Raw genomic sequence first — 24,833 nt, 5'->3', positions numbered from 1 at the left:
ATCGAATTGCTTTCTCCCCAATTTTTTTACCTCTTTTTACTCTCATTTAATTTCGAAAAAAATCTCAATTCTTTTATTTTTTCCAAATTTTGAATAGATAAATAAAATATTTTATCACAATATCTCCAAAATCTCCAAAAATTCTATTAAATCTAAAAATCAATTAACATTTCAAATTATCTTAATTTTAGTTTCAAAAACCAAAATTAAAGGGCATAAGATCCATCAATTTGATACAAATTAAATCCTTCCAAATATTTAAATCAATTCAAAACCACATGAAATTAATTATCTCTTTTATTTTTTTAATTTATTTATTTTTTAAGTTGGCCCTAAAATCCAAAATCAAAGGGAAGCAAAATTCAATATTTTCAAGATAATCAGTTCGAATATCTAATCAATTAAATTCAATTTAACCAATAATAGTTTTTCAAATATTTCACTTTAACCACAATTTTCCAAATGAAAAGGAAATTTAAACTCAATAATTTTAGATAATTAATTTAAATTTTCCTGAAATTTGGGATGTTACATTTCTATATAGTGAGATTGATCCAAAGAAATTCTTTTTTCAGACCTATTTACTTTTATGCCTAAGATTATACTAGCTTCTCCTAAGTCTTTCATGTTGAAGTTCGTACTCAATATTGATTTTACATCATTTATGACGTGCAAGTTCGACCCAAAGATCAATAAATCATCTACATATAGACACAAGATAGTGCAGAGGTTATTATCAAACTTATAGTAAATGCATTTGTCACTTTCATTGACCTTCAAACCTTTAGATAGGATAAAGTTGTCAAATTTTCATGTCATTGCTTAGGAGCTTGTTTTAGTCCATAGAGAGTTTTTTCTCATTTACACACCTTATTTTTCTTAACCATGGACAACAAAATCCTCAAGTTGTTCCATGTAAATCTCTTCTTCAAGTTCACCGTTTAGGAAAGTAGTTTTACATCCATCTGATGTACTACGAGGTTATAAAGAGCAGCGAGAGTGAACAGAACACGAATAAAGGTAATTCTAGTAATAGGGGAGAAGGTGTCAAAGAAATCTACGTTTTCTCTCTGTCTAAAGCCCTTCGCTACTAAACGGGCTTTAAATTTGTCGACAGTCCCATCAGGTCTAAGTTTCCTTCTTAAGATCCATTTTCAGCCTATTGCCTTACATTCTACTAAGTGCCAAGTCCTATTTGACTCAAGTAAGTCCATCTCATAATTTATGGCTTCTTGCCATAGGTTGGCATCTACTGAGGACAGGGCAGCTCTTAGATCTTTAGGGTCTTCTTCTACATTGTAGGTCAGAAAGTCATTTCAGAAATCTTTGGCGGTTCTACCTCTTTTGCTTCTTCTAGGTTCTGAGTCAGTTTCCTCTCTAGGGTTAGGATTTCTAACTATGGTTATACCACTTGATCCAGAGCCCCTACTATTCCTTGATTTAAAAGAAAACCTATCTTCAAAGAATTCAGCATCATTTGACTCAATTATCACTTGGTTCACTAGATCATAGAACATGTAGGCTTTACTATTTAAGGCATAACCTATAAAGACACACTCGTAAGCTCTACTAGCCAACTTTCTCCTTTTTGGGTCAAGAATCCTTACAAAGGCTAGACAACCCCATGTTCTAAAGTGGGATAAGTTTGGTTTCTTATTCCTTAGAATTTCATAAGGTGAAGTTTTATTTTTAGATTTCGGGATTCTATTTAGGACATAACACATGGTAAGGATGATTTCACCCCACCAATAAGACACGGCTTCTGAACGAAGTAAAATAGCATCTACTAGCTCAACTAAAGTTCTATTTTTCCTTTCGGCTTTTTCGTTCATTTCAGGAGAATAAGGTGCGGTCTTTTCGTGTATTATTCCATGTGAGTTAAAGAATTCATTAAAACTATTCAAGTCATACTCGGTTCCCCTATCACTACGAAGTCTTTAACTTTTCTATTAAACTGATTCTCTATTTTAGAAACAAAATATTTGAAGGCATCAAAAGCATCACTTTTGTTTTTCAGTAAGTATACAAAAGTAAAATCAAAGAAGTCGTCAATAAAAGTAATGAAATAACTTTTACTGTTCCTAGTCAAGATGCCATTAAATTCACAGACATCAAAATAAATCAAATCTAGAGGCTCAGAATTCCTAAGTACGGATTTATATGGAGTTTTAGTAATTTTAGCCTGACTACAATACTCGCATTTATCAAAATCATTTGTGGATAACTTAGATATCATTTCCAGCCTAATCATGTTACTAATTAAATTCTTATTCACATGACAGAGTCTAACATGCCAAATATTCATAGAACATAGCATATACAAAGAAGATTTAATTTTATTAAACTCTAAATTTAATTTGAACATTCCCTCAATTGCATATTCTTTCCCTATAAAATACATTATTTTTGGTAAAGGTATATAGGTCTGCCCCTATAGTTTGAGTAAACCCGGCTTTGTTAAGGAGACAGCCCGAAATCAAATTCTTTCGTATCTCCAGAGTGTGCAGAACGTCCTTCAACGTGAGGGTCTTCCCAGAGGTAAACTTCAATTCCACCTCGTCAGTTCCAGCAACTTTCATGGAGTGGTGATCTACCAACAGAATATTCTTATCCCTAGTTTCAGTATAAGTTTTAAATAGACTAAGGTCGTGATAGACATGGCGCGTCGCGCCAGTGTCTATCCATCACCTTTCACAAACACCGATCACAATTACTTTTGTGATCATGGCAATTAACGATTCTTCTGTCAGGTTCGCCTGGCTAGAAGGATGATGTCTGTTCCTACAGTTCTTAGCCATGTGCCCAGGTTTATTACAATTAAAGCAGAGGAACTGTATCGTTTCTTCTGAAGGGGGCTTCTGTTTTTTCTCTTGGTTCTGGTTGCTAGAGCCACGGTTCTGACCTTTCCTCTTTGTCCCCTTAGATTTTTTGTCAGGTTTTACCACGGCAGAGGTGGGTTTCCTAGGTACTGTGTTCACCTCCTCCCTCTGGTCCTACTTCCAGGCTTCCTCCTCAATTCTTAGCCAAGTTATAAGACTCTTCAAGGAGAACTCCTTGATCTTATGTCTCAAAGTGTTCTTAAAGTCCTTCGACAAAGGGGGCAGTTTATCAATAATAACAACAACTTGGAATTGTTCATTTAGAGGTATACCTTCAGTAATTATCTCATGGGCTATCTTCTGGTGTCATGGGATTAGGCCTCCATGGATTTTTCGTCCGTCATCTGGAACTCGAGATAACGGCTAACCACATATTTCTTCAACCCGGCCTCCTCTATATCATTCTTCTTTTGTACGGCATCCAAGACCTCCTTTGTTATCTTCATTGTACTGTAGTAGTCATAAAGATCATCAGTCAAACCATTTAAGATGAAATTCTTACATAGAAAGTCTTTCTCCTCCCAATCAGCAGCTTCTTTTATCTGTTGTTCAGTTGGTTCTTCTAAAGGGACGATCGACTTAGCGCTGGTACAAGCTTCGGCAACTTTCTTGATGGTGAGGAAGAACAACATCTTTTGCTACCACCGCTTGAAGTTCGCTCCTTCGAACCATAATGGACGGTTGAGGTCAGATATCATAACGTCATTGTTGCTACTGAGGGCCATTGATGATGTGGCAACGTCTTAAAATTGTTGGAAACGGCAGGGCCCTCAGAACGATGAATAGTAAATCGTCAAGACACGACCGTCAAGCGAAGAGCAAAACTTGCAAAACAGAAACTTGTTATAGGGTGAGTTGCAGAGCTCGCTCTCTTTAAGACATTTCACGACTCTGCCCAAGTGTGCAAGCAGGTCTGAAAATTGCCACATCGTCCCTAGGATAAAAAAGCCAAATGAAAACCAATTGGAAATACACCGTTACCGATCAGAACGTACACCCTTTCTAAACTCACTGCTCGTAAAGCTAAGATGGAGGAGAAGAGGAAAATGAAGTGGGGAATGAAGAAATGAATTCTGTATATCGAACTGCTGAAGGCCTCACCTTTTATAGGCCTTCAACATCGAACTGTAGGGAGTGAGAAGGGCGGATGAACGAACCGTTTCCCCCTTTTTTTGGTTAAAATTAATAATAATAATAATAATAATAATAATAATAATAATAAAGTAATATTTTTTATTAAAAATAATCATCACACACGCGCCACACCCGACGGATGGTGGTTGCGTGTGTGTGGGAGGTCTACCGAATTCACATTGGTCTATCTCCTCACTCCATCAAAAACATGAGTACCCCTTGGGGCCGAAACCCAAAACACAAGGTTGGAGTACATAAAGGAGACTTCCAACACCAAATTTTTCAATGTGGGATTCTCTAACAAAAAAAGTTGGTTCCCTCTGGTTTTGAAAGTTAAATTTTCACCCAACAAGATACGCTACGCATAAATTATATTTAACCTAAAATTTTGTTTTATTTCATTTCATGATATAAATTAAATTAAATTGTTGAGATTTTGATTGAACTTATGTAATTGGTTCGCAATGCATGGTGGGTTCCAATTATGCCAGCTTACTCAATAAGATAGCAATATGATTGGTAGAGATTGATGGATGTATATTGTTAATGGGGTCTAATTGGTGTTTTCTTTAGTTCATAATTTAGTTTGAATTTCAAGAGTGTAACTTACTTTGATTGGTATCTGTTTGTAATTTGATTGCTATTTTACTAAATATTAGTGATTTCTATCTGATTGTTATCTAATTGCTATCTGACTTCTATTTGAAACTTAACAATGTACACCATTTTTAGCCTCAAGTTCTAAACTACTCAATTGCCAATTAACATGGATTTTCATTTCACCCATTGCAATGAAGGCTTTGATTTTTTTTTTTTTTTTTTTTTTTTGGGCAGTTACAAGGGTGACTAAATTGTAAACCTCAATTCCTTTTCTCTTACTTAAGCTTGAGAATAAGTTAGAAAATCTAAAATTTAGATTATATGACCTAAGTATGTTTTGTTGCTAAGTATTGACATTGGTTATTGGAGTTTATTATACACGTGCAAACTTCTTTTATTTATTTAGTAACTTAGTAATTTTGTTGCATGTTGGAGTAATTCTAATCTTCCTCCCCAATCAGATATTATGGTGCCAATATAGATAATAAATAAATGGGAGTAAATTTTTTGTTTTAAATTGAGAAAAATTAAGGAAATAAAGAAAGAAATTAAATTAATTAATCAATTTTTAATTAAATTACTTCAAAATGAAGTTAATGAAAGGACAAAAGAAGGCGAAACCATGTGTGAAGCATGGAAGTAGCTACCTAGCCGAATTTCACTAGAGGAAGAAAAAAGGAGAATTTGGCTAAATTCATAAGACAGAAAGAGAAGGTCAGTTCTTTTAGTTTACTCATGCGAAACTAAATTTTTATAGACCAAATTGAAGAGGGACGAGTGAAGAACAAACTTTAGGGCTGCCATGAAGATTTGAAGCTGGAGAAGTTGAGAAATCGTGAAGAAATTGAAGGTGGTCAGAAAATCGAGCAAATAAGAGAATCTTGTATTGAAGGGCAATTTGGGGCATTTTCAGTGATATTTAAGGCTCCAAATTGAAGGGTTGTAAAATGTATTTTGTGATAAACGACCTCAAAATTTTCATGGTTGAGGAATGTCCTCAAGTCCCAACCTGTAATGCACCGTGAAGTGTTTGTAACGCATATGAGATGTGGATGAAGACTAATTCATTGGCTCGACTTCACATTTTTGCTAACATATCTGATGTTTTGGCCAAGAGGGTTGAGCATATGATCATTTCACGTGAGATCATGGAATCGTTGCAAGATTTTTTTGAACGCCAGTTCTTACTTTTCGAGCACAAAGGGATGGATGATAAAACCAGTAGTGTCAGTTCCCAAGTTAAACTCTAGGAGGAGGAAGCAAATGTTGCTGACTCTGTTGAAGTTCATAAAAGAGAAATGTTCTCTAACATGAAACTTGGAGCTTATTCAGATTCTGATACAGATCCCACTACTCTCCAAAAAAGGAGGATATCTAAAGACAATAAATATGATTTATTGGTCTTGTAGACGTGTTTGGTAGAGAATGATGATTCTACCTGGATCCTAGATTCGGGTGCTACTAATCACGTTAGTTTCTCTTACCAAGGATTTAGTTCCTGGAAAACGTTGCCACAGGGAGAGATGATTCTACGAGTCAACACTGGTGAGGTTGTTTCAACTATTGCTGTAGGCATGCTAAAGTTATTTTTGGGCAAGAAATGTTATCTGTTATTGGATAATGTTTTCGTAGTTCCTCATATTAAGAGGAACTTAATCTCGGTTTCTTGTCTCATTGAACAAGGTTATACCATCTTTTTTTCTGAGAATAAAGTGTTTATATTTCAAGAATGGAATGGAGAATTGTTTTGGTTCAATGGAAAGTAACTTATATGTACTAAGGTCATTAGTCATAAAAGCCTTGTTTAACACTGAAATGTTCAGTACGGCAATAACAGCTAAATTACCAAAGGTTTCTCCTAAGGAAAATGCCCATCTTTGAGATCTAAGGTTAGGTCATATCAACCTCAATAGGATTGAGCAGTTGGTAAAAAAGTGGACTTCTAAAGAGTTTAGAAGAAAACTCCTTGCCGGTATGTGAGTCATGCCTTGAAGGCAAGATGACCAAATGACCTTTTACTGAAAAAGGTTATAGAGCCAAGGAAGCCTTGGAGCTTGTACATTCAGGCCTCTGTGGTCCGATGAGTGTTCGAGCTCGAGGTAAGTATGAATATTTCATCTCTTTCATAGATGATTATTCAAGGTACGGGTATCTTTACCTAATGCAACGTAAGTCTGAAGCCCTTGACAGGTTCAAGAAGTATAAGGTTAAAGTTGAAAACTTGTTAGGTAAGAAGATACAAACACTACGATTTGATCATGGTGGAGAGTATATGAACCTCCAATTGCATAACAACATGATAAAACATGGGATTGCATCCCAACTCTCGGCCCCAGGTACACCTCAGCAGAATGGTGTATCAGAAAAAAGAAATAGAACCTTGTTGGACATGGTTTGATCTATGATGAGTTATGCTCATCTTCCAGACTCGTTTTGGGGTTTTGCAGTAGAGACTGCATGATACATTCTGAACAATATTCCCTCAAAAAGTGTTTCTGAAACACTTTTTTAGTTATGGAGGGGCCATAAAGGTAGTTTACGCCAGTTCAGGATTTGGGGGTGTTCGGCCCATGTGCTTGTGGCTAACCTGAAGAAGTTGGAACCATGTTCAAAAGTTTGCCTCTTTGTAGGCTACCCCAAGGAAACGAGGGGTGGATATTTCTATGATCTGAGTGAGAACAAAGTGTTTGTTTCTAAAAATGCTATCTTTTTGAAAGAAGACCACATTAGGGATCCCAAACCACAAAGTAAGCTTGTTTTACGTGAGATTTCTAGTGAGAATGAGACTACTGAGAGTTCAACAAGAGTTGTTGAATAGACCGATAGATCAACAAGAGTTGTTGAGGTCTGTACATTGATGCGTTATTTTATGCGATGAAATAATGGTAGGGGTTGCGATGATGGAAAATGCATTGTGCAAACAACTTTTCTCAGCATAACCCAAGTATAAATCCTAATGAGTTTCCTAGTAAGCCCAGGGTCGAACTCAGGGACTAAGGAAAACAATATGTTGCAGTAATTTTAAGATCACTTTGCGGTAACAGATAAACTAATGGTTTGGTTGGTTTGTTGTTTGAAGTATAAAAAGTATGCAGTGGATTTGAGATAAGAATGATTATGTGACAAATACACTGAGTATGTGGCAGAATGGATTGAGAAAGTCTTTAGCTAGCGTTTCCCGAGAATGAGTTCAAACTATGCGATCATGCTACACTCATGCGACAACAAATCATTTTCCAATGCAAATGCGGTGGCTCCTAATTTTAGGGCACATGCGATGAATGCGATAGTGTCTATAAAGCTTATTCCTAAGTCTCTACTTCTTGCCTATGTGATGATGCAAGATGCACACAAGGACAAGGTGACTGCATACAATCATAACCTATCTCTAGGATGCATGCGATGCGTTAATAGCAAACAATGCTTATTTCTAAGCTTTAATCTCTTGATTATGTGTTTCTAATCCGACTCTCCCGAGCCTAGATTCTAACCTGACTTTTCCAAGCCTAGATTCTATCCTTACACTACCCTTCCGAGTATCTCTAATGGACGAATGGCGCATACGTAATACAATATAATCGCATAGCATGAAGATCCTAGGTTATGCTAGCTAAGTGCTTCTCAACCCATTCGACTGATTTAGCTACTCATGCGTAATGTACAAAGAGTGAACAGATATAAAGATGAAATTTCAATTTCTATAAATAAGTTCAGAGTACAAAATGACAATGGAAGGTAGGGATAGAGAGCTTAGTAGCAATTTCTTGCTTCCCAAGGCTTTTACACTGTCATCTCTATTCTGCTCAAAAGATGTTCTTGCTTTCGCAAGAGTTGGCCCTTTATCTGATCTCGATACTCCCGGCACTCTTCCAAGTTCACCAGAACGATCTCTCAGTCTAATCTCCCTTCGCTCGCTTCTGTCTTTTAAGTAAAAGAAAACTATGAACAAGGCTACTTTTATCTAAGGGGAAAGTTATCTACTGAACTAACTGGCTGAACTCACTGAATTGGCTAAGCTTCCGCACTGAAGGTGGCCTTCGATATTTATAGAGCTTCAGGGTGAAAAGCTTCTTCTTTCTTATGATTGCACTGATAGGATGGCATTAATTCTCTGTCTGATGCGTCGAATATTTGTCACCGAAAAGTTGAGTGTACTTGCTACCGTAGGACGTTAACGGCTTGTCAACTTAATTCGAAATTGACCGTCATCATCTTTCTGTCCCATCATGATTCGACTCTATGCGGCAACCTTCTTAAGTAGATATTCACGAGCGCAAATGATCGCATAGCTTTGCATCAATGCAATCTCTTAATGCGCTTGGACGTTAATTTCTTTGGATCACATTTGTGCCTTGCGTCAATGCATTTTCTGCATAAAAATACATAAGTTAGCTATTTTAATGCGATTGACGCATGTGATCGCAATGTTGTGAACGTAATGCTTTTAGACGTAATATTGTATATTTTTATTATTGTAATTCTGCATTGTTTTATAACTTTGCGCTGTAATAACATGTATTTCTGCCTGTTATCACACCCCCAAATTTAAAAAATGCTTGTCCTCAAGCATATGATAAAGATTTCCTTTAGAAAGTCGACCGCCTTCTCTTTCCTAGATTTCTCAAGGATGCCTTATTCAAATCCTATACACCAAAATTTCCTTAATTCTTATCCAAGTCTCTTCTTAAAGTATTTCTAAAATTTAGGGATCGTAAGTTTAACCTTCAAAAAGACTTTACTAGATTCCAGGGCATCGCATGATTTATTCCATAAAAAAAAACTTTTTTACTGGGGTATTTTCAAATGAATTTTCTTTTGTCCTTGCATATTTTAGACATTTTTTTTATGACCTTGCACTAATCCAAGTGCCTAGCCTTCATTTTGGCTTACCCCTACATGTATCATGCGGACCACATGTATCATGCGGACATCCAACTACGAGCAAGGCGCTCTTTCTTAGTGTAAACTCATGCCCATTTGGCAGTGGAGTTGCGATCATTTTATTTATGCGTTGATCACGATTCCTACCTTCATTTTGGCTTGCCCCTATGAGTGTCATGCAGACATCCAACTATGAGTAGGATCTGATCGCAACGTAATAATAATTTTTTTTAAGGCTAAAAATAGCAAGGTTGAAAAATGAATACCGCAACCCCAAATTTAAAATGCGGCAATGCCCTCATTGCTAAAAGATTGAAAGAAATCATGCGATGCTCTTAAGAAGTCTTGTAAATGGTCAGTTTGAAAGAAAACTAGCAGACCATTAACTTCTAGAAATATTTCATGAGGTGACTGTCCTAAAATTAAGTTGACTTTAGCATATATGAAAAATTATAGGCATGCGTTTCATCATTGAAATCATAATTGACAAAGAGAAATAATGCAGTGACTTACTAAATTAATCAGTGTTAAATGATTGCGCCAACAAAAGAGGATGCGGTGATAAAATTTTCAAAATTAAAATACGATGCGATAGTGCAAAATTTGGAATAAAGTGAAGGAAAGATACATCCCCTAAATTTGCGTTGTCACCCCATTATTTGTGGACACATGCTGATTTGTAGTGAGTTGCTTTCTTTTGATTGCGGTGATGAAATAAAGTAGTTGCGTCTTCGTGTAGTGCCTCCGTAATCGTACTCCTCGATCATTGTAAGAGAAAAACATTGAGAGGGTCAAATAATAATAAAACAAAGTTAACAAAACCCTTTTTTTTCAAGATATAAAGATGAAGACAGATAAACAATAATTGAAATAGCATCAGAGTAGTGAGAGTTCAGGAATCATAAGTAAGAAAAGGATATTCCAAAAGACTTGCACACCAAATGATTTTCTGTCACATGCCAGCACAGGGGCCACTTGATTTTCTTTCATTCCGGATTTCTCAAGTCTACAGAGGTCTTTTCTCGATGAAAATCACACCCACAATATGCCTTGACTCTTTGCCCGTTAACCTTGAATGTACGAGTCCCTTCCTCATTAATCAGCTCAACCGCACCATGTGGGAATATTTCTTTAATTATAAAGGGTTCAGACCAGCGCGACTTCAATTTTTCAGGAAAGAGCCATAGACGCGAATTGAAAAATAAGACCTTTTGTCTGACGTGGATATTTTTCCCACATAGCCGGTTGTCATGCCAACGCTTTGCTTGTTCTTTGTAAATTTTGGCGTTTTCATAAGCTTGTGTTCTCCACTCATCAAGCTCAACCAATTGGAGTTTTCTTGCTTCCCCTGCTGCTTTTAAGTCGAAGTTAAGCTTCTTCACCGCCCACAATGCTTTGTGATCCAGCTCCAGTGGTAAATGACATGTTTTACCAAACACCAACGCATACGAAGACATTCCTATAGGTGTCTTATAGGCGGTCCTGTATGCCCATAGCACATCGTCCAAATTTATTGCCTAGTCTTTTCACGAAGGCTTTACCACCTTCTCCAATATCGACTTAATTTCCCGGTAGGACACTTCAGCCTGACCATTCATCTGTGGATGATATGCGGTGGCCACTTTGTGGAGGATATTATATTTGAGCAGCAAGTTGTTGACTATGTAATTGACAAAGTGGGAACCTTCATCACTTATTATGGCATATGGAGTGCCAAAACGAGTGAAAATATTTTTCTTCAAGAATTTGGAACCCACTTGCAAATGTAGTCGACGGCTAACATAAAATACTTGTGACCATTCGATGGTGGGAATGGTTCTTTGAAATCAATGCCCCAGACGTCGAACAATTCTAGTTCTAAAATGATGTTCATGGCCATCGCATGTTTCCATGAAATATTACTCGTGCGTTGGCACTGGTCACACTTCATCGCATAGTCTCTTGCATCCTTGAATAGTGTTGGCCAATAATATCCACTTTGTAATACTTTCGCTGCTGTGCGCTGGCCTCCAAAGTACCCGCCATATGGTGAATCATGACATTGTGATAATATGCATTGGTGATCAGCATCCGGTACACACAGTCGCAGAATCTGGTCTGACCCTCTCTTATACAGATTGGGCTCATCCCAAAAATATGATCTGTATTCATGCCTGAGTCGCCTCTTTTGGTGGTCGGTATAATCTTCGAGAAATTGCTCGCAAACCAAATAATTTACCACGTTGCATACCATGGTAATTCTTCAATCTGAAATAGCTGCTCGTTTGGGAACATTGTGATCACTTCTGACTGATTGTGGTCAATCTCTGGATTTTCTAATCTGGATAAATGATCTGCAACTTGGTTCTCCATCCCCTTGCAATCAATTATTTCCATATCGAATTCCTGGAGGAGGAGAACCCATCTAATCAACCTCGGCTTTGTATCCTTCTTTGTCATCAAATATTTTATCGTCGAGTGGTCAGTGTGGATGAGTACTTTTGTTCACAGCAAATATGCTCTGAATTTCTCCAACGCAAATATTACCGCAAGGAATTCTTTTTTTGTGGTGGTGTAGTTAGTTTGAGCAGGATTCAAAGTCTTACTCGCATATGCGATAGGATGTAGCATTGTTTTTCTCTTCTGCGCCAGCACTACTCCCATCGCATAACCGCTCGCACCGCACATTAATTCAAAGGGGAGTGTCCAATCTAATGTGATCAACACAGACGCGGTTGTTAATGCGTTCTTCAAAATCATGAATGCATTGAGGCATTTTTCATCGAAGTCAAACTTTCTATCTACCACCATCGACGCACTCAGTGGTCGTGCTATTTTTGAAAAGTCCTTGACAAAACGTATATAAAATCCAGCATGTCCCAAGAAGCTCCTGACAGCCTTTACACTCGTTGGAGGTGGGAGCCTTTCAATCGCTTCAATTTTTGCCTTGTCAACCTCCAACCCATCCCTAGGGACCTTGTTCCTAAGCATAATGCCCTCCTTCACCATGAAGTGGCGTTTCTCCCAATTAAGCACAAGGTTCGTCTCCTCACATCTTTTCAATATCTTCTCCAAGTGGTCAAGACAGACTTCGTATGTGTGCCCATATACAGAGAAGTTGTCCATGAATATTTCTGTAGAGCTTCGAGATATTCCGAAAAGATGGCCATCATACACCTTTGGAAAGTGCTCAGCGCATTGCAGAGGTTGAACGACATGCATCGAAACACAAATGTTCCATATAGGCAGATGAATGTGGATTTTTCTTGATCTTCAGAAGCGATCATGATCTGGTTATAACCAGCATACCCATCCAAGAAGTAGTAGAAGTCATTTCTAGCTAGAAGATCCAACATTTTGTCAATAAAAGGTAAATGGAAATTATCCTTCTTTGCTGCCGCATTTAGTTTGCGGTAGTCCATGCAAATTCGTCATCCAGTTACGTCCTTTGCGGTATCAGCTCGTTATTTGCGTTAGGGACTACTGTCATCCCTCCTTTCTTCGGCACACATTGCACGGGGCTGACCCACGTGTTGTCTGCTATTGGATAGATGATGCCCACGTCTAACCACTTGATTATCTTCTTCTTTATGACCTTCTTCATCGCAGGGTTGAGTCTGCGCTGATGTTCGATCGATCCTTTGTGATTCTCTTCTAGACGAATTCTATGCATACTGTATGCAGGGCTGATTCCTCTAATGTCTATGAGCGTCCAGCCAATTACTTTTACATATTTTTTCAGAATGCTCAGCAGCGCATTTTCTTGGTCTTCATTAAGTGCAGAGGAAATAATTACAGGTAGCTTTTTATTCAGCCCTAAAAACGCATACTTCAGGTGGTTAGGAAGGGTCTTCAGCTCTATTGTTAGTGGTTGTTTTAAGGACGGTTGCATTATTTTTCTTTCTTCATTCATTGTTGCCTTATCTTCTTGGGATGCAATCATCTCATCCTCCTTGTTTGTTTTTTCTATGATCGCATTGCATGCCACAATGGATGCGATCGCATCCTCATCTTCATTTTCATCTTCAGACTTCTCTTCGTCATTCAAACTTTGTTCATTGTCGGATTCATTAAGGTCTTCTTCATCAGGATATTTCAGGGCTCGGATGATGTCAAATCTGAGCTTCTGTCCATTCAGGCTCAAGATGATCTCTCCTTTGTGCACATATATCTGGGCACGACCGGATGATAAAAATCGTCGCCCCAAGATGATGGACACATCCCTATCAGCCTCGTAGTCTAGGATGATGAATTATGCTGATAATATAAATTTGTCAATTGTAACCAACACATCTTTCACCTTCCCCTCTAGATGCATAAGAGATCTATCCGCTAATTGGAGAGTCACCGTCGTGGGCGCAAGTTGCCCCAGGTTCAGCTGCTTGAAAATTGACAGAGGCATTAAGTTAATGTTGGCTCCAAGATCGCATAGCGTTTGCCCGATGTATAATCCTCCAATGGAGCAAGGTATAGTGAAACTCCCAGGGTCATGCATTTTCGGTGGGATTATAGATTTTGAGCTCTACTTTAAAGCCACCATGGTGAACTTACCAGTGCCTCTTTTCTTGGTCACTATATCCTTTAGAAACTTTGCATATGCGGGCATCTTTTAAATTGCTTTAGTGAACAAAATATTAATATGCAATTGTTTTAACATATTTATGAAGCATTGGTACTGTACCTCATCATTTTTCATCTTTTTGAGTCTCTGTGGGAAAGGTGGCAGCTGTATTCTTACAGTCCTCTGCTCTTTTGGTTCCGAGTGGACGCAATCTCTGGGTTCATCGCTTCTTTTTCTTCTGTTTCTTCTCGAGTCATTGCAATCTCTGGTTCCAACAAAATTGGAGCAGTCCGGCTAGGCTTCTTCTTCTCCCCTGCCACAGTCTTTCCACTCCGCAACGTCACGACTTGACATTGCTCTTTTCCTGTAACCCCTGGGTTGTGTAGAAGTTCTGTTGAACTCGGTAGGGCCCCTTGCGGTCTATTCTTGAGTTCGCCTGCAATCTGGCCTATCTAAATTTCCAGATTACGGGTGGACGTCGCTTGGTTTTGAAGAACTCCACTCTAGTACTTTCCTACATAGAGCAATAGTTATAGCCGTTACACTTATTCAATAAAGGAAAAAGAAAGCAAAGTAGTCTGTCTATGCGATGATCCTGTACGATGTTCTAGATTGCATACATTGGAATGGAGAACTGCTGGCTTGATTACTCGTTTGACCATTGGTTCGCAGGAAAAATCGGGGTGTCCCTTCTTTCTACTCCATTGATTGGAAATTGTGCTGCTAATTTTTCTACTCAAAATTGGGGAGGTTTCTCCACCCAGGGTTGTACGTGTTAGAGAATGGATTATTCTTCACAAAATAGATTGACTGTTTTCGGGCGTTCGTCCATTGCGTGTCCTTCACCGTAAGTAGCACACCTTGCGGTTATCTAGTTGATTGCGTTCACTTGCCCACTATGCGTTGTTGGGTTATTGATTGCGATTCCCTGTATCAAGTTCATCATTGCACCATTGTTCGCATCACTGTCCTTGATTCTCAATCTTTGATCGCTCTCTCTCCAGTCTTCATGATTTTTAGAAATGCGAACAAGGATGTACTTGGCTGATAACTTGTAGAAATACAAGTTATTTATACTGTTTTATTTAGATGTTGTGGCTAAAAGAAAGAAAAGTTGCATCGATTGTGTAGAAATTGGCTAAGAAATGCGAGAATTATAAATTATCGTCAATACACCCACTGACACCATTGTGATGGTAGAATAGAATGTTTCAAGTATGTTTTGCAGGAAATCAAGTCACCACATGCGTTCATGGCTCAAAGAAAAACTGAACAACGCATCTAAGTCGCATTGTGCCAGTCAATCAAGAAGGAGAGACGATCAACGCAATGACGGCGCATGCTACAATCGATCAAGAGCTCTGTGATCAACGCAATTTCAACCGCATGCGGTAATAAAAAAACAACGCCGCATACGGGCAAACGATCAAAGATGTAAAGAGCAACGCAATTGTAGAGGATTCAGACGCATGTACAGCTGTCAGTTGTGCATTTCTGACGGGATTGATTACGTAACAGAAGGAATATTCACTCTACCATTTCAGGAACTGCCTTAGCAATAAAGTATGGAGCAGAAGTGAAAATGTTATTCCGCTTATTGAGAAAGGGTTGGAAGAATGCGTTAACTAAAGCGAGAAGTACTTCCAGAGATGGAAGCAACCTTGCGTTCATCACGTTCATCCCTTCACCATAGAGATATGGGAATACGGCCGATCACCGAGAGGTGTACGCCAAGGGAAAGTAGAACCTTAGTTATATCTTTAATACAATTAACAAACTTGCAATGTTTTTACTATTTATTCTTTCTATTTCTGATTCATCCATAAAGACTTGCCATCGCATACCAAGATCCTTTGTATAACTTCACAGTCAGCCTCGAACTCAATGTATCATGAATCTTGTATCTCGTATCATGTTAGTTTAGGATTTACCTTTTAACGCACTTTTATTTTATCAACGCAATTTATGTTTATCGCAATTTAAATTTATGCACAAACCAAATCTTTTATTAATTGTAAAACCGGTCGCATATATCACAAAAGTAACACATTAACGAAAACAATCCCTGTGTTCGACCTCGGATTATTTTGAGAAACTTGCGTTGGAATTATACTTGGTTTCAACACAAGGAAACTTGTGACACGCATTAATCCACTGCATACTACAAGCATATAGTTAACAACGCATATTTAGAAGAAGTATCGCATAAAATGTGAATAAGCATTAGATAGCATAAGATAAACCTACGTCATCATTGGCCTCATCATAAGTTTTATCTAGCAGACCTCCAACGGCTGCCGCATTGGCAGCGGTCTACAAAGTAGAGTTTAATCCGTGAAAAAAAATCTCCATTTGTAAGCAGTCTGGTATGCCGTTATGCGGGCAATCTCTTACCAGCCTCTTAAACCTCGCCCATGCATCGCTGAGCGATTCTTCATTATCCTATTTAAAATTGGTCATCAACTTCCTTCTTCTGGCATTCTCCATTGGAGGGAAGTATTTCTTCATAAACTTCTCTACAACTTGCTCCCATGAGGTAATCTCCCCCGGTTCGAGTGAGTACGCCCATTTTCGTGCCTGGTCACACAACGAAAATGGAAACAAAGTTAGTCGAACTTCCTTAGTGGAAATATTAGGGAATACAAAAGTGTTGTAGATTTTTATGAAACTCCGAAGGTAGGCGTGCGGGTCCTCGCCACGCCTTCCACCAAACTGTCCGACAGTTTGGATCATCTGCAGCATCACCGATTTCATTTCAAATATCGATCCGTCAAGAGCGGGCCTCATGATTCCTGGGGAGAAATCGTAAAGGTTGGGTGACGCATAGTCCCAAATGGGCTTATTACGATCGTTCACCAATAGGATGGGATTCACCATGATATTATTTTCATTTGGTGCTCTATTTCCCTGTGTTCCGCCATTTTTGGAGTTTTGTCTTGTTGTTGGCGGTTGGTTCTCAATCTGCATCGAAACGTTCTTTCAATCTTTGGGTCGTAATTCACTAGAGATTGAAAACTGCAAAGAAAATCATAAAATTACCATTAGCACACTATATTGCCGAAGTCACCGGCAACGGCGCCAAAAACTCGATTCGTTATTTTATGCGATGAAATAATAGTAGGGGTTGCGGTGATGAAAAATGCATTGTGCAAACAAGTTTTCTCAACAGGACCCAAGTATAAATCCTCCTGAGTTTCCTGGTAAGCCCAGGGTCGAACTCAGGGACTAAGGAAAACAATATGCGGTAGTAATTTTTAGATTATTTTGCGGTAACAAATAAATTAACGGTTTGGTTGGTTTGTTGTTTGAAGTATAAAAAGTATGCAGTGGATTTGCGATAAGAATGATTATACGACAGATACACTTGAGTATGCAATGGAACAGGTTAAGAAGGTCTTTAGCTAGCGTTTCCTGAGAATGCATTCAAACTATGCGATCATGCTACAATCATGCGATAGCAAATCATTTTCCAATGCAAATACGGTGGCTCCTAATTTTAGGGCGCATGCGATGAATGTGATAGTGTCTATAGAGCTTGTCCCTAAGTCTCTACTTCTTGCCTATGCGATGATGCAAGATGCACATAAGGACAAGGTGACCGCATACAATCATAACCTATCTCTAGGATGCATGCAATGCGTTAATAGCAAATAACACTTATTCCTAAGCTTCTATCTCTTGATTATTGTTTCTAATCTGACTCTCCCGAGCCTAGATTCTAACCTGACTTTTCCAAGCCTTGATTATATCCTTAGAATACCCTCCCGAGTATCTCTAATGGACGAATGACGCATACATAATACAAGATAATAGCATAGCATGAAGATCCTAGGTTATGCTAGCTAAGTGCTTCTCAACCCATTTGACAGATTTAGCTACTCATGTGTAATGTACATAGAGTGAATAGATATAAAGATGAAATTTCCGTTTCTATAAATAAGTTCAAAGTACAAAATGACAATGGAAGTTAAGGATAGAGAGCCTGGTAGCAATTCCTTGCTTCCCAAGGCTTTTACACTGCCATCTCTATTCTGCTCAAAAGATATTCTTGCTTTCACAAGAGTTGGCCCTCTCTCTAGTCTTCATGCTTCCGGAACTCTTCCAAGTTCACCAGAACAATCTCTCGGTCTAATCTCCCTTCGCTCGCTTCCGCCTTCTAAGTAAAAGAAAACTATGAACAAGGCTACTTTTATCTAAGGGGAAAATTATCTACTGAACTAACTGGCTGAATTCGCTGAACTGGCTAAGGTCCTTCACTGAAGGTGGCCTTCGGTATTTATAGAGCATCAGGGTGAAAGGCTTCTTCTTTCTTATGATTGCACTGATAGGATGGCATTAATTCTCCGTCTGATGTGCCGAATATTTGTCACTGAAAAGTTGAGTGTACTTGTTACCGTAGGACATTAACAACTTGTTAACTTAATTCAAAATCGACCGTCATCAACTTTCTCTCCCATCGTGATTTATTACGCTTTTCACCCAGATGCACCCACCATGATGCGTCGACTCTATGCGACAACCTTCTTGAGTAGATATTGGCGAGCACAAATGATCGCATAGCTTTGCTTCAACGCAATCTCTTAATGCGCTCGGACGTTATTCTTTAGATCGTATTTCCACATTGTGTCAATGAATTTTCTACACAAAATACATAAGTTAGTTGTTTTAATGTGATTGATGCATGCGATCGCATTGTTGTGAACTTAATGCTTTTGGACGCAATATTGTATGTTTTTATCATCGCAATACTGCATTGTTTTATAATTTTTCGCTGTAATAACATGCATTTCTGCTCGTTATCATACATCTAGTCAACCAGCTCAAGAGTGGAGACTGTCTCGATGTAGTGGGAGGGTTATGAACCCACTGGACCGCTACATGGGTTTGACTGAAGCCTAGAATGTCATTTCTAATGATGAGGTCGAGGATTCATTGTCTTTTAAGAAAGCAATGGAGGATGTTGACAAGGATCAATGGATTAAAACCATGAACTAGGAAATGGAGTCTATGTACTTCGATAACGTCTGAGAGCTTGTGGATCTGCCTGATGGGATAAAACTTATAGGGTGTAAATGGATCTATAAGCGAAAGAGAGATGTATATGGAAAGGTGCAAATCTTTAAGGCTAGACTCGTGGTAAAGGGTTTTACCCAGATTGAAGAAGTGGACTATGAGGAAACTTTCTCACCTGTTGTCATGCTCAAGTCTATCAAGATAATCCTGTCCATAGCCACATTTTATGATTATGAGATATGGAAAATGGACGTCAATACTGTCTTTCTAATGTTAATTTTGAGAAGACCATCTATATGACTCAACCAGAGGGGTTCGTAGTTCCAGATCAAGAGCAAAGAGTTTGCAAGCTTAATAGGTCCATTTATGGGCTGAAACAAGCATCTCGATCATGGAACATTTGATTTGATAGTACGATCAAGTCATTTGACTTTGATCAGAACATTGATGAGCCTTGTGTTTACAAGAAAATCATCAACAGCTCAGTAGCTTTCCTGGTACTGTATGTAGATGATATCCTACTCATTGGGAATGATGTAGGGTTTCTGACTGACATAAAGAAGTGTATAGCTGTCTAGTTCCAAATGAAAGATTTGGTTGAGGCACAGTATGTTCTAGGGATCCAGATCATTTGGGATCGTAAGAAGAACAGGTTAGCCTTGTCTCAGGCATCGTACATCGATCAAATTTTGATCAGGTACAGGATACAGGATTCCAAGAGGGGTTTGTTACCCTTCAGGTATGGAATCGTGTTACCCTTCAGGCATGGAATCGTTTTATCTAAGGATCAATGTCCTAAGACACCTCAAGAGGTTGAGGAGATGAGATGGATTCCCTATGATTTAGTTGTTGGAAGCTTAATGTATACAATGTTGTGTACTAGACCTGATATTTGCTACACAATAGGGATTGTTAGACGGTATCAGTCCAATCCAAGATTTCATCACTGGACGATGGTCAAGACGATCCTCAAGTATCTTTGGAGAATGAGGGACTACATGCTTGTGTGTGGATATAAGGATTTGATCCTTACAGAATACACAGACTCTAACTTTCATACCGATAGAGATTTTCATAAATCGACATCGGGGTCAGTTTTCACTCTGAATGGAGAGGATGTAGTGTGGCGAAGCATCAAGCAAGGATGCATCACGAACTCCATTATGGAAGCCAAATATGTAGCCGCTTGTGAAGCAGCTAATAAGGTTGTTTGGCTGAGAAAGTTCTTTACCGATTTGGAAGTTGTTCCAAATATGGATTTGCTTATCACTCTTTATTGTGATAACAGTGGGGCTGTGGCGCATTCGAAGGAACCTCGGAATCATCGTCAAGGCAAGCATATAGAGCGAAAATACCACTTTATTAGGGAGATTGTTCATAGCGGTGATGTGGTAGTCACGAAGATCACATCGGAGCACAATGTTGTTGATCCCTTTGCAAAGACTCTCACAGCAAAAGTGTTCAAGGGTTACCTGGAGAGTTCAGGGTCTGCGGAACATGTGGCATCTTGTCTGGGGTAAGTGAGAGATGATATTGGGATATGCCCTAGTTTATTGTATATTGTACATGTATTTCTCTTGTTAGTCTCCCAAGGCATTAGAACAAATGGGAGATTGTTGGGATTGGTGTCCTAATTCTCCCAGAGTCTTGTAGTTTCCAATATATACACATTGTTATGAATAAAATAAAAGTTATTTCATTCTGGCATTTAATCATATCCAATAAATAAAATTCATTGCTTATTGTATGTGAACTTAAGCATGTATATGAGATATACAAGTGGATCATGCCTTAAGTGATAACCTAAATAGGTCTATAGTATAAGGATTAAGGAGGGACACCTGATCCTGGTGACACTAAGGATACGACCCGCTTTGTAGAGGTTTGCAAGTATTGTGAACTACTACAGATGGTAGATCCTGACCATTCATGTGGAGACATGCAAGCGGGGGTGTCTTATACAAAGAGTTTGTATAAGACCGGACCACAAGATGACTAGTCTCTATATATAACGTCGTTGATACTGGAGACTTGCATCTTACCTAAACAACCATATGTGACATGTCCTCAATCCTGAGTGTTTTGGGAACTCTTGCCTTTGAGGGCGGTCTTTTGTATGGGTGAGAGTGACCAGATTGTAAACTCAACATGCCTACCTTTTTGGAGACTTGTCAGATTTGGGAGCTGGAACTCAGTTACACAAGATGGAATTCACTCCTTCCCCGAACCAGGGGTAAATAGATAGATTGCTCCCTTAAGGGCTGATTTTGGGGCTTTAACATAGTGGCCACAGCTTCTCTTTGGAAGAGAGGACTCAATCATAGTAGAACTATGACTTATGTTCATTAGAGGGATCATTGGTACTTAAGGAGTTAGATGTAACTACAGAGGCATAACGGTTATTGGCCCAGTTGTACTTACGAGCGATTTGTGAAGGGTTATCACACTATTGATTGGTTGATATAGACATTTAATATATCTGTGATAAGAAGAGTTCAACTATCGATCTTTAGTGAAGTGCCTGGCTGTTAACGAATGGTGGATCCCATGACTAAAGAATGTAGTCAGTAATTCACGTACTGTTGGAGCTTCAAGCTATAGGTCCATAAGGTCCTTTTGGTAGCTCAATGGATTCAAGTTGAGAATCAGTTCTTAATGTTGATTTGAAACGTCTAGATAAACGAGAGGTAATTCGATTATATATGATATGATCGATGTGATGTATGAGATACATCTAGTGGAGGATTAATGTAAATGAGATTTACATTAAGCACCATGGAATAGAAAAATAGCTATGGTTTATATGTTTCATGAGATGAAATATTAAAACTATAGGTTATAAATATAGTATGGTAAGTTGGTTATCATGTATATTTATAATAATATTAATTATTGGATAGTTATCTCTTTTTCTCTAATAACCAATTGAGTGGGAGGTTATTGGTAGTTTCATGGTAACCTTGAGATAAAAGGATTTTTTTCCCTAAATTGGGTAAGTTGTTGAAAAGAGATTTCCAATCTAGGAAATTACTCACGAAAAGGTTGTCATGTAAATCAGATTTACTAAATAACGTCTTGGAGAGACTATACGATCGTGGAGAGTTTCTATACGATAGACTCTTAGCTGACGATGAGCTAAACAATCGCATAGCTTTAGCTAGACGATCGCATAACTTTTATTAAACAATTGGGCATCGTCCTATATGTTAGGCTTTGACATCTCCCACTTGCTCAGTTGTTTACACGATTATTCTTCTCCGGTCTCATCCTCTAACCAAACAGAGCCCACATTCTGGATTCTCACACCGAGAATACTAAGGTAACCTTTTTTATAGTGTTAGACTCAACTTGACACAGTCGAGGTTCTGTGGAGGTCGTTCGTTGTGTTTGAGGTGTTCGTGATCTTGGAGATAATTTTGTTCGAGTTCGCTGTGATCATGCAGTGTAACGGTCGTGCTGTACGAGCATTCGAGTGTTACAGTGTTGCTGACTGTTTGAGCGTTTGTGATCAAGGGTCGTGAAGATGAGTCTGTAAAGGTATGGTTAATTCTTTCCCTTGGTTTGTAGAAAAGCATGCTGTAATTTCTGTTTTGCGCATAACTATATATTTCCGTTTGTGATTGTAATTATAATGTTCATATACGATTGAAATTTGGAAAGATCCTTCTACTGCTCATGGAAATCCTCATATCCGATTTCCTTCATCCTATACAAAGGAGTTTGTATAAGACCAGACCACGAAGTATCATGATAGAGACTTCACTTCACTAGGATGACCATAAGTATCATGACCTCAATCCTGAGTGAGTTGGGAATTTCTGCCTTTGAGGGCAATCCTTTGATTTGAATGGGTGCAAGTGGCCAGATCGCCGACTCAAACCTACCACTTTGGGGATTCATCTGGTTTGGGAGCTAGAAACTTAGCTATACAAGATGAAATTCACTCCTTCACTACAAGAATTTTGGGCTTTAATGTAGGTTGGAAAAAGTGAAACCGGATGTATAATGTCAGTTTTTTTTTTTTAAAAAAAAAAAGTGGATCTTTAATGTCGGTTTTAAACCGACATTGTAGGTATACATTTAATGTCGGTTTAAAAAACCGACATTAAAGATCCGGTTTTCTTTTTTTTCCTTAAAAAAAAAAAAACAAAACCCTTTCCCCCCCATTTTTTTTTTCATTTCCCGCCTCTATCCCTATCTATCTTATCTATCCCTTTTCTAAACCCTATTTTCCCCATCAGCCACCTCCTCTCCAGTCGACCCCATTTTTGTTTCTTACGAAAATGATATTAGGTTACATTTTGTTTCTCTCCTTTCTCTCTCAGATTTCAGACAAACCTTCGTAGACGGCAAAGAGAACTGAAATCGAAAGCTATCAAAAATGGCGACCAAAAATGCCAAAAAAGCCAATCTCTTGGATCATCACTCCTTCAAACATCTACTCGATGAATCTGTTTCTGAGGTAGAGAAGTAAGAGATATGTGGAACCAACGAGAAATGGCAGAACCCATAGATAGGTCGGCAATACCGGTCCATGTAGTACCAATTTGAAATCAATTTTGCATCTTTTCGTACTCTCGATGCCATTGATAAACAAGCAGTGAGAGTCATAGTTGATGCTTTGAGAAGATTCCAAGATGATTGAAAAACTAAATTGAAGAAAGAATAGAGAGATTGGTAGAGATATGAAGGATTTGAATCTGTTTCTGAGGTAATTCAATCTACAATTTCATTCCCCCTTTTTTAGATCTTTTTCGCGTCAATTTTAATCTAGGTTTAAGCTTTTTCCTTGCGTATTGTCACCAGCCGTAATGAAGGATTTGAATCTATTTCTGAAGTAATGCTATTTGGCTACATTTTAATGTTTCTAAATATAAACAAGCTAAAAAAACCACAAAGTTCTAAGAGTTTTGGTAATGCGATACATTTTTTGTTTCTTCATTCATCTGTACTTCTTAGGGGAGAGAGGAATACTAGAGCATTAGAGATTTGGAGAAACACTTTATTGATATTTGATTCGTTGTTAGTTCATGTCTCTCTGGAAAGTGTCAAGCTGAAGAAAAAGAAGAAATACAAGAGAACAGAAAGGCCCAGGTTGGTAATTCTTTTGACATTTTTTTCCAACACCATTTGTTACATAAGTGTGCCATATTCAGATATTCCAATCCTGTAGATGGTAGCAAAACTGCATGGAATACTGAGACCATTTCTACTTCGGAGAATGAAATCTGATGTTGAGCTAATGCTCCCTCGGAAGAAAGAAATCATAATAAATTGGTTAATCTAATTATTATAGATAGATTCTATAACCTATGCATCCACTTCTCTTGTTTTCATAAATATTATTTATATATTTAGATATATATCTCCACCCAAATCCATCCCCTCTCGCCCAAATCCCTCTTGCTCTCGCTCATAAAGTCCAAATCCCTCCCCTCTCGCCCAAATCTCTCGCTCTCGCTAATAGTCTCTACAGTGCAGCCCTCTCGCTCTCGCTACTCTCGCTCCTGCTCTCGCTCATACCTCCACTCTTGCTCTCGCACATAAAGTCCCCTCTCGCTCGCCCTGCCCCGGCCCCGTTGCCAACCCTAGAGAACACTGATCCTATTAAATCTAGCACTTTGAGTAAGTGTTGTCTTTTTCTATTTTTTCTTTTTTTCTTTTTTCCTTTTAACTTTCTAAATTGGTGGTTGTTTCCCTTTAATTTCTTGGATTATATTCTTATCATCATGCGTCTGATAATTTATTTCGTGCCTTCCTATTGGATTTTCTCTCTGTTGGAGGGA

At 38.4% G+C, this 24,833-nt stretch overlaps 1 protein-coding gene across 1 annotated transcript; it reads right to left on the bottom strand.

The window, feature by feature from the left end:
- Positions 1–10,480: 10,480 nt before the first annotated feature.
- LOC150034709 (uncharacterized) lies at positions 10,481–10,951 on the bottom strand. Its single transcript, XM_090316827.1, has one exon. It carries the CDS (start codon positions 10,949–10,951, stop codon positions 10,481–10,483), a length of 471 nt encoding a protein of 156 aa, XP_090172953.1.
- Between the last annotated feature and the right edge of the window lie 13,882 nt (positions 10,952–24,833).

This window comes from Benincasa hispida, chromosome 8, assembly GCF_027475165.1.
Source record: "Benincasa hispida cultivar pf3 chromosome 8, pf3_genome.v1.1, whole genome shotgun sequence".
In the NCBI taxonomy this organism is placed as follows: Eukaryota; Viridiplantae; Streptophyta; class Magnoliopsida; order Cucurbitales; family Cucurbitaceae; genus Benincasa; species Benincasa hispida.
Note: the sequence above shows the minus strand (reverse complement) of the source record. Positions and strands in the feature narration are given on the sequence as shown.